We start from the raw sequence: 12,590 nt of genomic DNA, 5'->3' as shown, positions 1-12,590 counted from the left end.
TTAAAATTTTTTAGTATTTATAAAAGGAAGGACTGAAGTTTAAGCATACCATGCCTTCCACAGTGCCTTGACTGTCACGGCCTCATGAATATTTAGAGATATTTTTGAGGAGGAATAGTTAAACATAACAATATGTATGTCTGGTCTGTGTTCAATTACCAAATACTATTCTCAGTGTATGTGGTAAAAAGGGTAAGAAACATTTTCCTGTACCACTAGCTTGAGTTACTCTTATCCCTTATTTCAGAGTCCTTTCCAAGCAATACCACTAGTTTTGTAGTTTCGCTGAAACCAGAATAAAGTAAGCACAGACCATAAGTCAAAGGACTTTTCTATATACAAGCTGGATATTCTTTCTGAAACATAGCACTTCCCTTGAGGAACACAAACTCTGGGGGAAATGATGTCAGAAAAAGTGCATTTCCAGCACAGCATTGGATTGAGACTTTTCTATGTCCTTAAAAGACAGTCACTTCTGCTGCTGCCAGCCTGCATCCCAGGGGGCAGATGAGACTGGAGGCTACATATGCTTTCAGAGAAAACAAGTTTTAGTCATGCTTTATACCACCAAAGATTGGAGTTTAGCTAAATCTGATTCAGCATTGCCACATTCTAATCAACTAGAGGCAGCTACTCTTTCACATCCTATTTGCTAAGCAATCTTCCCAGTAGCCTAAGGAAAATCAAAACTTACTGGAGAGCAGTAGAACTATCCCTTTTATCCATGGCTTGCTGGTAAACACATCAGACATTGGATCACTACAATCATCATCAAAGCTTACTTTTAAGTTACTTCTCTTGCAGTGGCACCAACTGACAAAGGTACTATAGAAAACAATTCACAACACAGCAGATTTCTATCTCTACCAGATTTATTTGCCAAAATGTGGCGGTGGGGGAGGAACAGAGAAAGCACCAGATCTTCAGCAAAGCTGCAAAAGACCACCAAGGGACTAGAAATGAAAACTTATTCAACCCTGTAATATTTTGTCAACCATTTCTTAATCTGAGCAGTTCACAATAGTTAACAGAGCTTTAGAGAGCAATAGTTTAGCAGGAAAAGTACAGGAAGCACATTGAGACACTTACATAAAGCCTTAACTTCTCCTATGCCAAGGGGATTCCCCATTCCACAGTTTGCAGCCTTTCCCTGGAGCACTGCAGCCTTCTGTACACAAGTCTGCACCTTTTCCCTTGCCCTGCTGCAATGTTTCTATCCATGTCCTTCTGTCCTTGTATCCTGCTCTCCTTGCTCTCCCAGCTGCCTATCTGCAAAACCCGAGCCTGCTACATCAGGGTTCCCACAGGAAGAATCATCCTTTCCCCACCTCTCACTTCCCTACCCTCATTTCCTATCTTTTACACAAAAAGAAATAAAAAAATACCCAAACCAAAATCTAGCAAATAAAATGGTGGAAAGTGGTCCTTGAAATAACATGCAGGCACTTCCTAGTGACATCCACGCTTAACAATCAAGTAACATGCAACTCTTGCCTCTGGTCAGAGCACACTTCAAACAGCTTTAATGGCATCACAAGCAGGAAAAACAAGCAGGGATTTTGAGCTGCTCTTGATGAAAACTGTTAGGGCAAAGTATTATGACAAACCACCTGTGACACTAGAAGGGATGCCCAGGGGAGGAGAATCACTTGGGGAGATCCTTGTGATGATTTTCTTCTTTGCTGGCCATCAGAGTTTTCCCTTGAGATTCTTCTTTTACTGTTACTATTAAAGCTGCCATTTGCCACCAGCTATGGACTGTCTCATTATCCTTTGTGCTTGAAAAACAACTACTTCATGTTGAAAAATAGTACAAAAAATTGCATTCATTCTTGTGCAGGGGGGCAACAGCAGGTTTATCAATAACATCCTTTGTGAATGTTTGTGTTACTGCAATGACCTCAATTTGAAGACCACAAGGACACAAAATCAGAAGACTATTTTCTGTACAATTTCCTTCTGCAGCAATGTATCTTTATTAATCAAAATGTTCTTAAAATGTACACGACTTTCAACAAAAGTTCATGATAATTAAGCACTGGCTTAATGCATTATAAAAAATACCAGTTGTCCCAAAGATTATAAAAACTCCAAAAGCAAAACTTACATTTTAAGAACTCAAATGGCCACATGGATATTATCCTTTTGGCTCAGCTGAAAAAGGAAAAATTAAACTCACTGTACAGCCTGGTGTTTCAGGCTTGCAGGTACATGTGATCCAGTGTCCAAAACAGAAACAGATCATCAGCAATTAAACAATATCCTATATTTTGAAATATATTAGCCACACATAACACGTTGGTGTTATTCTTGACATCTGAAGTGTAATTCATGGCTTATATAGTCCTTGACTCCAGGTTGTTCTCATTCTTTCTTTTTGGTGAAGTCATATGGTTTCCACCACTGTGCAAACTGCAGCACCTTTTTCCTCTGCTCCTCAAAGTTCTGTCTGATTCCTTTTCTCCAGAGCCGTGGTTCCAAGTCCAGCATGCCACCAATAATTTCCTTTGCAAGTAAAAGTAAGATGGATAATGATAAATGCAAAATTACTGTATTACTTAACACTATCTTATCCCAGAATACAGAAATATGTATTTTCAAATTATGAGATTGTCCATTTTCTTCAAGTGCTAATTAAAACTCTAAATTCTGAAAAATATACCAATTTAAACTTAGAACTGCTGTTGTTATAGAGTTGTCTCAGCAAAATTCTTGTAAGCACAGCACATTCATGTACTGCTTAAATATCCCAACATTGCAAGACAGTTAATGCATTAGTGCATTTGTGATTAAGGTAAGCTCAGAGAAAGAAAGCTGCCCACTTTGCTGTCTCTAGTGTTACATTTCTCCCCAGTCACTCTTCATGTTTTTGCAACACTGACTCTTTGAAAAAATGTTTTCTGTGGCATAATAAAGAAAGGAAGAATTTATTACAGCTCTCCCTGTATATACATTTTACACTATACATACCATGGGTAGCAATTTAACCACATGAGGATTTTAGTAGGAGTCTGTGAGTCTGTATGTGCAGGTACACTAATTTATACATTATATATCAGTGCACCTATGTATCAATACTATGGCCACAAAAATTCTTAAGTAGATGAAAGTATCTTCCATCTATAAGATTATATACCTATAATGTCAAATATCAGCAGTTCAGATCAAATGAAAAGAAACACAAATTTAGAATCACAATCTCAGTATCAGCCAGTGAAAAAAATCAACTATTCCTTCATTAGACAAGCCAAGTTACAGTGACTCATCAGATAATAAACTGAGATAGGGTATACATCAAAGTAACTGTTCTGGCAGCATCTTGGTTTAATTACTTAAATTTTCCAAAATAAAATGTAATTGGTAAATTAATCTTTTACATAACCATACCTTTCCAAAGTAATGAGGGAAATTGTGTTGATCTTCAATCACATGAGCAAATCCTCCCTGAAGGCCGAAGTCCACAGAAAAGTACGGCAACCCTTTAGGAACCTGCGCATGCAAAACCACATTTTCACAAGTTTAACAAACATTGTTGGCATTTAGTCAACCTCCCCACGGGAGAATGAATTTGAACATGGTTCTGTAGTTGATAGCATCACATTTTATTTTAAATTACCTCTCAAACCAACTACATGTAGGATAAAATTGCAACAGAGAAATAGCAAAGCAATAGTAAAGCAGGTAAGGGAAAATGACAACATACAGCAACTGGACAAACAGACACTGAAGAAAGGGTGACTGGGGTGGCTGAACTTCCAAGGCTACAGCTGGAATAGCAGGTAAGAGATGGGACACCAGCTATGTGCCCAACTCCACATCTCTGAATTACCTAAGTTTAACAGAAATTTTAGGACAACAACTAGCAAGCTGCAGTTATTAAAGATAAGATGTTGACTGGTTACAGGAAATATTTACCCAGTGAAAAAACTGATACTCATGGGGAAGGGGAAACACCTTTTTGGACAATAGATTACCAGAAACCCCCTCTATGTGAATGGACAGATATTATCCTTAACTTGCCAAATCAGACAACTTAATAATTCTGTCAGCCTGCAGGGGAGATGCTGGATACCTGCCACAACAAAGACCCTTCAGTCTAACACAAGTGGATCCATTTATTGCTACAAGACTGCAAGTAATTTCTGCTCTATCACGGCAACAAGTTATTTTTCACTCTTTGAATTGTTGAGGATGTTTCTGTGCTGGTAAGATTTACAAAGCCTCCAATTCATAAGCATTTCCTCTGCTACAGTCCAAATAACCATACAATTTTCAAAAGGCATGTTCCATATACTGCTTGAAATACTGACTCTAAAAATAATCATGACTTAATAAAGAGGAGCAACGTAGCATAGCAAGAAGCACTTAACACTTTAAATGGACTTAAAAAATAATCACTAAATAAAGAAAAATGCGTTGGCAGGTGACACCTTAAAGGAAAGTTCAGTTTTGTCTTGCTTCTCACACTTTCTGCACACAATCCACCCACCAAGGTGATGTCTCAGACATATCTGATCTTCCAGCCAGGTACCACCATCTCCCAGTACAACTTTCCAAATTCCCAAACCTCAGCTCAGTCTCTAAGCCACACTCTCCAATTGTCCTGAAGCCTACAGACATTCCTTACCCTACGATAATGTTAAAATCACATAACTGTGTACCACTTTATGTTCAATTTAATTGATACAATTAATACGTTGTATTAATATAAAAAACTATCCCAACTTAATCTGAAAACTTGCCTACCTTCAATAAATATATAATAGGTACAAAAATGTGTGGCTATATAACACACATCTTCCACCTCAATATTAAAATGGTGGAACAATCTTCAAACCTAACAAATCCAGCATTATTCCTTTAAGATTTGTTTATACAAAGATGTTTCATCCCAGTATCCAGGAGACAGAGAGGGTACTGTTCCCTTGTTTAAAAAAAAAAAAGATTCATAATTCTATTTATATTTTCACTTCATAAACTTAGCAACACAAACGGCTGTTCTGTTAATGAAAAAGACACATCACAGTTGTTCCAGGAAAGTAATTTGAAAAATCTTTGATCTACCTTAATTCTTAAAGTTAATCAAGAAAATTATGCCAGCACATGTCCTCAACGTGTCTGCTTTGTTCTCAACTAATGCTTGCAGCTTAGTCCACCAACTGTTGAAATAAATAGGAATCTTCTCCCTAATGTCAGTTAAGAGTGCAGACTGGTAATTCTCCTCATACCTATGCCATCTTCTGATGCACTAACCTAATTGTGTTCCCTTTCTTCTCTCTTTGAAGCAGTTAATAAAGGAAAAATATTAGAAGAATTTGATAATAAATTCAGGATACAAATCATTACTTACAGATTTCCGAATATCTTTTGAAGAAAGATCAATTAACTTCTTGTTCATGGACCACTCTTCATCAGACTCCATTATAGCTTTCTGTAAAATGATTTTATCTTAAGGTGAAAATAGTCCCTCCTATAGCAAATGAAGAACTAACTGCAGTGAAGTACATTGTAGTAGTGCAAGTAACAATTACTTCTTAACAAAATAACTTTATTTTTAGTAACCTTTCTTATTTCCACAAGCTACTTTATAAAGACATCATATAGTATCTTCAGACCCACCCAATTCAGTTCCTCTGTTTCTTTTTTAAATTAAGATTTGCTTGACACAAGTTTCAAATACAAGGTCACATTCTCTTTTTACTCACCCCATACAGAACCTCTTATGAATTAATTACACTAAATTAGCTTTCTTTCTCTTTTAAAGGCTAAGAGAAGAATTCAGCTTAGAAGGATGATTGCCCTTAAAAACCCAAAGATGACACTGTATCCCCCATTGTATGGAATGGGTATAATGTAGAGTAGGTACCTTTTAAATTTCATTTGCTGTGCATTTTAATGGTAGATACTTCTGAAATAAATGACATTGCATTAAATCTTGTTCTTTCTCTTTCCTTGAGTATTCAAACAGAACACAAGTTTTACCAGCACCTGAAGCACAGCAGTCAGATCTAACAGATGAAGGGCTTCAAATGTGGTAAAAGTTACTGTATTGTTGTTCACCATACTGCTGCCCCACTTTGTCAAAACCTAATCACATTATTTCCAGAAAGCAGTGTTTCAAAAATCAAATAAAATAATTTACTTATAAAAGGCAAATAATGAATCAGTTACTGAAAGCTGAAAGGACTCAATTCCAGACAAAAGCCACAATGAACCTTTTCAAGAAAAGTCAGGGGAAAGAGACCAGAAAAGCTATAGAAGAAATATCTATCACACTGTAGAAAATTCATCAGAGGCCTAAGACACCTGTAAAATTTGGGCTTACTGAAATAAAATGGGGATGAAATAATATCTACGTTGGTATTTCTTAAAATAGGTTAAATTATTTTCTCATTTAATGCTTGCCAAGGCACAAGTGTTGTGTTTTAAGTTTATACTACAGGACTCAAGTAAGAAGTACTGCAAGCCTTAAAGCACTTCAAGAGACTACAATTCTCTCATCTTCTAGCATTTTCAGTGCAGTCAGACTTGGGACAAAAGCTCAGTAAAAAACAGCTCTTCCATTGTCAACTTGAAAAACTGAAATATTTCACACCACTTATTTTACAATCAAGGAATATTAGCGAAGAATGGATCCAGAAGAAGGATCAAAGAACACATTTTCAAAAACAGCACTTGAATATCCAAACTGTTTTCCATAAATAGATGAATTATCATATAAACATTCAAATTACTTCAGACAAAAACATTTTTATGTACCTTAAAGTAGATTGGAGCCATATCTCCTACTTCTTTTGGAAGAGGAATGCATTCATATACCATATGATACCGCTTCTTCATACTCATGTTTGTTTCTAGGAACACACAGTCCAAGTCTTTAGCTTCAAACATTTTCACCAATGCATTTCGGAACATCTGTTTAAAGAAAAAAAAAAGTGTTAATTAAACTAAGTTTGCAGAACTTTCAGATATAGTACTTCACTTGCATATTATATTTTTAATAAACTAACAATAAAATGGAAAACAGCAGCAATACCAGGAAAATTCTGTATTATTTACTAATTTAATATTAACTATATTTCCTATGATAAAAAACATAGGAAGTCTAGGAAACTATTTTTAAAAACACAATATTAACACTTTAACACAATTAAAAACACAGTTAACACTACAAGCTTAGTTTTAATAAATATCACATATTTTTACAGCTGAAATTGAATCTATGTTGAACTTAACTGCAGTGCTCCATTAAAGAACATGGCTTTAACAGTAGGTCCCAAGCTTGCAATTTCTAAGAAGGTAATGACCTGGCTTTTACTGACTATTGTTACAATTACCCTTTTACCACTCCTTCCAATTATACAGTTTAACAAAAAAAAAAAAAAAATTTAAATGAAGTAAAGTATTTCCACTAGGCATGCCTGATCATTAAGTATAATATTAATAATTGCCTCAAAAAATAAAGTCACTACCTTCACTGTATGGAAGCAAACCAAATGTAATACTCATTTTGTGTGGCCTCGAACTACATTTACCAGTTCCCTGACAGAGGGATGAGGTGCTGCACCTATTCAAAGTGCACTTCAGTTAACAATTCTGATAGCTCCAGTGACAGGGTCCTGCACACACCCAAGAGGCCCTGCAGCCTCTTCTACCTGCTGGGGCTCTGGCTGCCCATGTAGGTGAGAAGCTCTGATGCGCTGCACTTACGAACTGGATCAGATCCAGCAGAAAGAGATGGGGTACTGAAGAGATATGAGAAGTGTGGACCTGCTCCCCTGTCACTCAGATGCTGCAATTAAGTCCAGGCTCTCTCTTCTGGTCCTTGCCTGAACTGTTTCAGGGATGCCTATGCCCAGCCAGGTATCAGGCAGTTCTTGGCCCTGACTTAATCTCAGACCTAAGCCACCACTGTAAACTTGCCTGGCCATCACTGGGCCACAGATGACCTTGCCTGCTACTATGGGAACACTCCTGGCCTGGTACCTTGCCAGTGAGATGACCTCCCCCATCTGCCTTGCCCATCACCTTGCACCCCTGACATGCCTTCCTGCAGAGCAGCTGGCTCTGGCTGTTCCCTGGCTCTTGACAGCTGCATCCAAGATACGCAAGAGCATCATTCTATAGCTTACAATGTTCAGATACTGAACATATGAATATTACCAAGAATAAAGGATGTTTTCTGAGAATCATTCAAACTCATTTTCAAGTGCACAAAAGATCTAACTTTCTGATAGGGTGAATGTTTCTGAAAATTTCCCAAGATCTTTAAAAACGCTCTTTAAAAATGAAGAATTTTATCTTACATGTGCTTCTATACCATTTCCACAGCATAAGCCAAGAAACTGTAGGAGCTTCATGGACCAAGGTACCATAGCCCTGAGTCTCACATAATTCATAGGTAGTCCTTTTTGCACTGATATTTTTTCCCAATTAACAATGCTCAGAAGTACAAACAACACCATTAAAAGGCTAATCTCATCTAAAGGTTTGATTCCTTATCCTAATGTAAATGGAGAGTTGATGAATCAAACATACATAAACAAATACACATGATCAACATCAGCAAGTACTGAAGTAAAATAGAAGGAAAACAAATCACTACCAGGTTCTCAATGCAACAAGACTAGAAAATGAGCTCTCCATCCTTTTGCCATCTTGATCAGATGAATCAAACTAAAAGTCTAAGAAAATGGCCAAATATACTCCCAAACTAGGCATTTAAGCTCTTCAAAGCAGGTCCTTGTGCCCTGAATTTTTCCTCACTTATGAGCTGCTCCGTACTGTGACAGGAGAATGCTACCATCATGCCCCTAAAGCAACTGCTGAATTACAGCCAGAAGACAGTGCCCAGTGTTCCATGACTGATATGGGACTCTACAGCTCAGAGTGTCAGGCTACTCTGGATTAACAACTTTTTCTCTTCTCCTTGTCACCCCAGCCACCAGACCTCTACTTCTGAAACACACTGAAGCAAGCAATGTGGTGAGATACCAAAGGCTGAGAAAGACTATTACTTACAGCTGCTACCCTGCAGTATCAACTGAAATACAAATCCACCAAAAAGCCTAGAATATCAGCAGATGTTAGCCAACTTCCCCCAGTTGCACTTTCTTGTTTTTTAATACATTGGACTTTTCCTCCAAATTCTGAGCAGGCCAAAGCATCAAGAATAATTAGCACTAGAATGGGAAAAAACCATCCATAAAGAGGAAATAAGAAGGCTTAACTTATGCTTGGATGCACACAACATTAATACATGCAACAGTTCAGTCAACACAGAATGTGTAAAGATTTCTATTTTTTCATATTAAAAATATTCCATGCATATTTGCTTTGGCAAGTGAGCACATCAGTGTCTACACTACACAATATGTTAAATTCAAGAGCTTGAAGGCATACAGTATAAAGGAATAATTTTTGCTTTACTCTGATATATCCTAAAAAAAAAAAACCCAAACCCAGCAAAAATAGTTAGCAAAAACACATACTTCATACAACACTTTTTGAATACTTAAAAGTGTGGTAATTTTTTTCCCTTTGAACAGTAATAAAAAGTATGTCTCAGGCATCAGAAAGTTAGTTTAGTCATTGACTGTTAAAGCTTTCCAGACTCCTTCTGTAATACAGAACGTTGGGGTAAAAAAGGTCATGTATCCATCACTTTCCAAAATACTTCACCTCAAAGAAATACCTAAGCTGTCTACAAATATATTCACAGGATCAAAGGATAATGGTTTTAGCAACTAGTTGCCTTTTCCAGCAAGTAAGTTGAAGACAGGGACCGCATTTGCTTATCTTTTCCTTACCCTGTTTTCTTACTCATACAATATAAAAAATCCTAACTGTTTAGTTAAGAGCACAGAGTAAACAGAAAATCTAGGATAAACATATTTATCACTTCTCCACATGCTCCTTTGTTCCTCCTGATCCTACTTGTTGCACTTATTTGCTTCTTATCCAACTTTCTTAGGCATTTCTGTCATTTGCAAGAGAACTCCTTCCTGGCTGGAAGGGAGTATAATTTACTATATGAAACAACATCAGACATGAGATTCAAATGTGGGGAACAAATTTGCAAAGTCAGAGAATCCATCTGCCAGACTGGAGGCAAAACCAACATTATTTAAATTATTTCAAACTTATAAATGATGCTGGTTTTAAATCTCAGCTACTACAACAATGAAACTTTTCTCTAGTCTGATACAGTCTCCGATATTTCAATATAAGAGGTTGCCAATTTTTTTCCCCTTGCAACAATTCTGATGGCAGGGGGTGAGGGATTGACAGTCAATCTCTTTGGTAGAATCTTGTTACATCTTCCCTTTATTTTCTATCTCCAAACAAAACAGAAGTCAAAATCTTCAAAATGTCTTCATAAGAGAGTTGGAAAGTGCAACTCATCATGCTTGGCACTTTATTTTAATAATTCTTTTCAAAAAAGGTAGAAAATTGGATTCGAACAGGGATCTCATTTTAAAAGTAAGATAGCTCTCTTTTAGTTGATATCCACCCAAAAACAGATTAAAAAACTGAAGATATGTAAACAACATTTGTATTTAATTTTAAATTATCTGCCTGCTCTGACTATTGTTTTATTTTCCTTGGCACTCCCAAGAAAATCCTATTGAGCCAGTTATTCTACTTTCTGGAAGGGATCAGCTGTACCTACTTCATTTGCAAGGGAAATTCCTCTAACATAGTTTCAAAGACCTCCATGGATGAATGTTCTGCAGCATCCCAGGAAAATTCTTCTAGTGCTTATAAACTGTAAGTTTGCTTCCATATTTACCCTGCCTCTTTCCTGTCAATATTTGACCACTAATTTTAATCCACTATGTGAAAATGTTCTGCCCCTTAGTGAACTCAGAACAGAGCTGCCAGATAGCAAATTATGAAAAGATATACTTATGACAAGGATATTATTATCCACAACAAAATTATTTTACAGAAGTGTTAGACTAGGAGACAGTTTCTCAGCAGACCTGGATTTCTTCCCAGATGTCCTCATCCAAAAGAGTGGCTGCAGTATGGTGCTGTAGAGGGGCTATCAGGCAGTGACCTTCAGTAAGGGACTGGCTGCTTGGTAGAGACAAGTACACCTAGGAAAAGCAAATAAAAACTCAAGCGCCCAGTTTTCCAGCATTAAAAACCTTTCCATTGCTGAGGCTAAGAAATTCATCATTTGCGAAATCCAAACCAAGAGAAGCCATTAGCTACTAATTACAGCAAGGTGTTAGCAATTTTAGTGCTTTATAAAAGGGCCCATTATCCACCAGCAGCTCAAATGAACCAGTAGAATCCAGAGAGCAGTTCCACCACCAAGGCAGTAATATCATACTTATAAACCAATTGGTATCATAGCTGTTATGAAATAACACTGTGATTTAGTGCATTCCAGTATTTTTTAATACAGATACACAGCTGTATGCATTTTTAATAAATAATACATAAGGAGAGAGAATCCAGAAAACCAGAAGAATTTGTGGGTTGAGATAAAAACAGTTTAAAAGGACAGGAAATTAAATAACAGTGATGATAACAACAACAAAAACATACAAACCAAGTGATGCACGATGCAATTGCTCACCACCCACCAATTGTTGCCCAGCCACTTCCCAAGCACTGGCCCCTGGCCAACTTTCCCCCAAGATTATCCACTGAGCATGATGTCACGTGGTCTGGAATATCTCTTAGGTCACTTGGGGTCAGCTGTGCTGGCCATGTGCCCTCTCAACTTCCTATGCCCCTCCCTCCTTCTCACTGGTGGGGCAGTATGAGAAGCAGAAGAGTCCCTGAGCACTGCTTAGCAACAACTAAAAACATCAGTGTCTTATTAACTTATTACACTCATCCTAAATCCAAAACACAGCACTGTATCAGCTACTGGGAAGAAAACTAACTATCCCAGACAAAACCAGGATACCCTCTATATTTATCTATCTATTAGATAGATAAACACTGATTATATACACACACATATATATAGATAGGCATCTGTATCAATTTTTAGATATATATATAATCTCTGAAATAAAGGAATGCAATGTACCTTAAAACATATCTATACACCTAATTCTTTTACCTATAAAGAGTCTCAGATCAAATAAAAATATCAATAATAAATTAAAACTGTAGAGAAAAAAATTACAAAAAAGGCTATATTGAAGTATTTCAGATGTTATAAATCCAAATATTTATGGAATTTTAAAAGCATTAACAGAAGCAGAAAGGTTTCCAAACCAAACATCTTGCTATTTCAAAGGATTTTAAGCTTAAAAATTGAATTCTCCACCTAATTTTCTTTGGTATCAAGATAAATTCTTCACCAGTTCAAATTTCCTCCAATGAAGTGTGATTTAGTCTTCCACAAATCCACCTACAGTCTAATCTCTGCACTCAGATCTTTCATTATTACTCCTGTCTTCTACAAACATGAAGTCCTGACATCAGAGATTAGCTTTAAAACTCGTAGCAGATTTGTATCCTTTTCCTCCTCATCCTTGATGAAGTAGTGGAATCAACTGAAAGGGCAAGGAAAGTAAGATGCAGAACAATAAATCCTTCCAGAGAAGTAATTTCATTCCTAA

The 12,590-nt window shown here is 36.8% G+C and overlaps 1 protein-coding gene across 3 annotated transcripts in view; it reads right to left on the bottom strand.

Annotated features, from left to right (window-relative positions):
- Positions 1 to 1,940: 1,940 nt before the first annotated feature.
- CWF19L2 (CWF19 like cell cycle control factor 2) overlaps positions 1,941 to 12,590 on the bottom strand; it is a 60,175-nt gene continuing 49,525 nt past the window's right edge. For all 3 annotated transcript variants that reach the window (XM_086881948.1, XM_086881949.1, XM_086881950.1), the window contains exons 14-18: positions 10,986 to 11,102; positions 6,760 to 6,915; positions 5,351 to 5,431; positions 3,388 to 3,489; positions 1,941 to 2,505 (exon numbers count right to left, since the gene is read on the bottom strand). In XM_086881948.1, the coding sequence (XP_086738074.1) occupies positions 2,365 to 2,505; positions 3,388 to 3,489; positions 5,351 to 5,431; positions 6,760 to 6,915; positions 10,986 to 11,102 (597 nt within the window). In that variant the 3' untranslated portion in view covers positions 1,941 to 2,364. The remainder of the gene's footprint in view (positions 2,506 to 3,387; positions 3,490 to 5,350; positions 5,432 to 6,759; positions 6,916 to 10,985; positions 11,103 to 12,590) is intronic.

The sequence above is a fragment of the Cyanistes caeruleus genome, chromosome 3 (assembly GCF_971803275.1).
Source record: "Cyanistes caeruleus chromosome 3, bCyaCae1.hap1.1, whole genome shotgun sequence".
NCBI classification, from domain to species: Eukaryota; Metazoa; Chordata; class Aves; order Passeriformes; family Paridae; genus Cyanistes; species Cyanistes caeruleus.
Note: the sequence above shows the minus strand (reverse complement) of the source record. Positions and strands in the feature narration are given on the sequence as shown.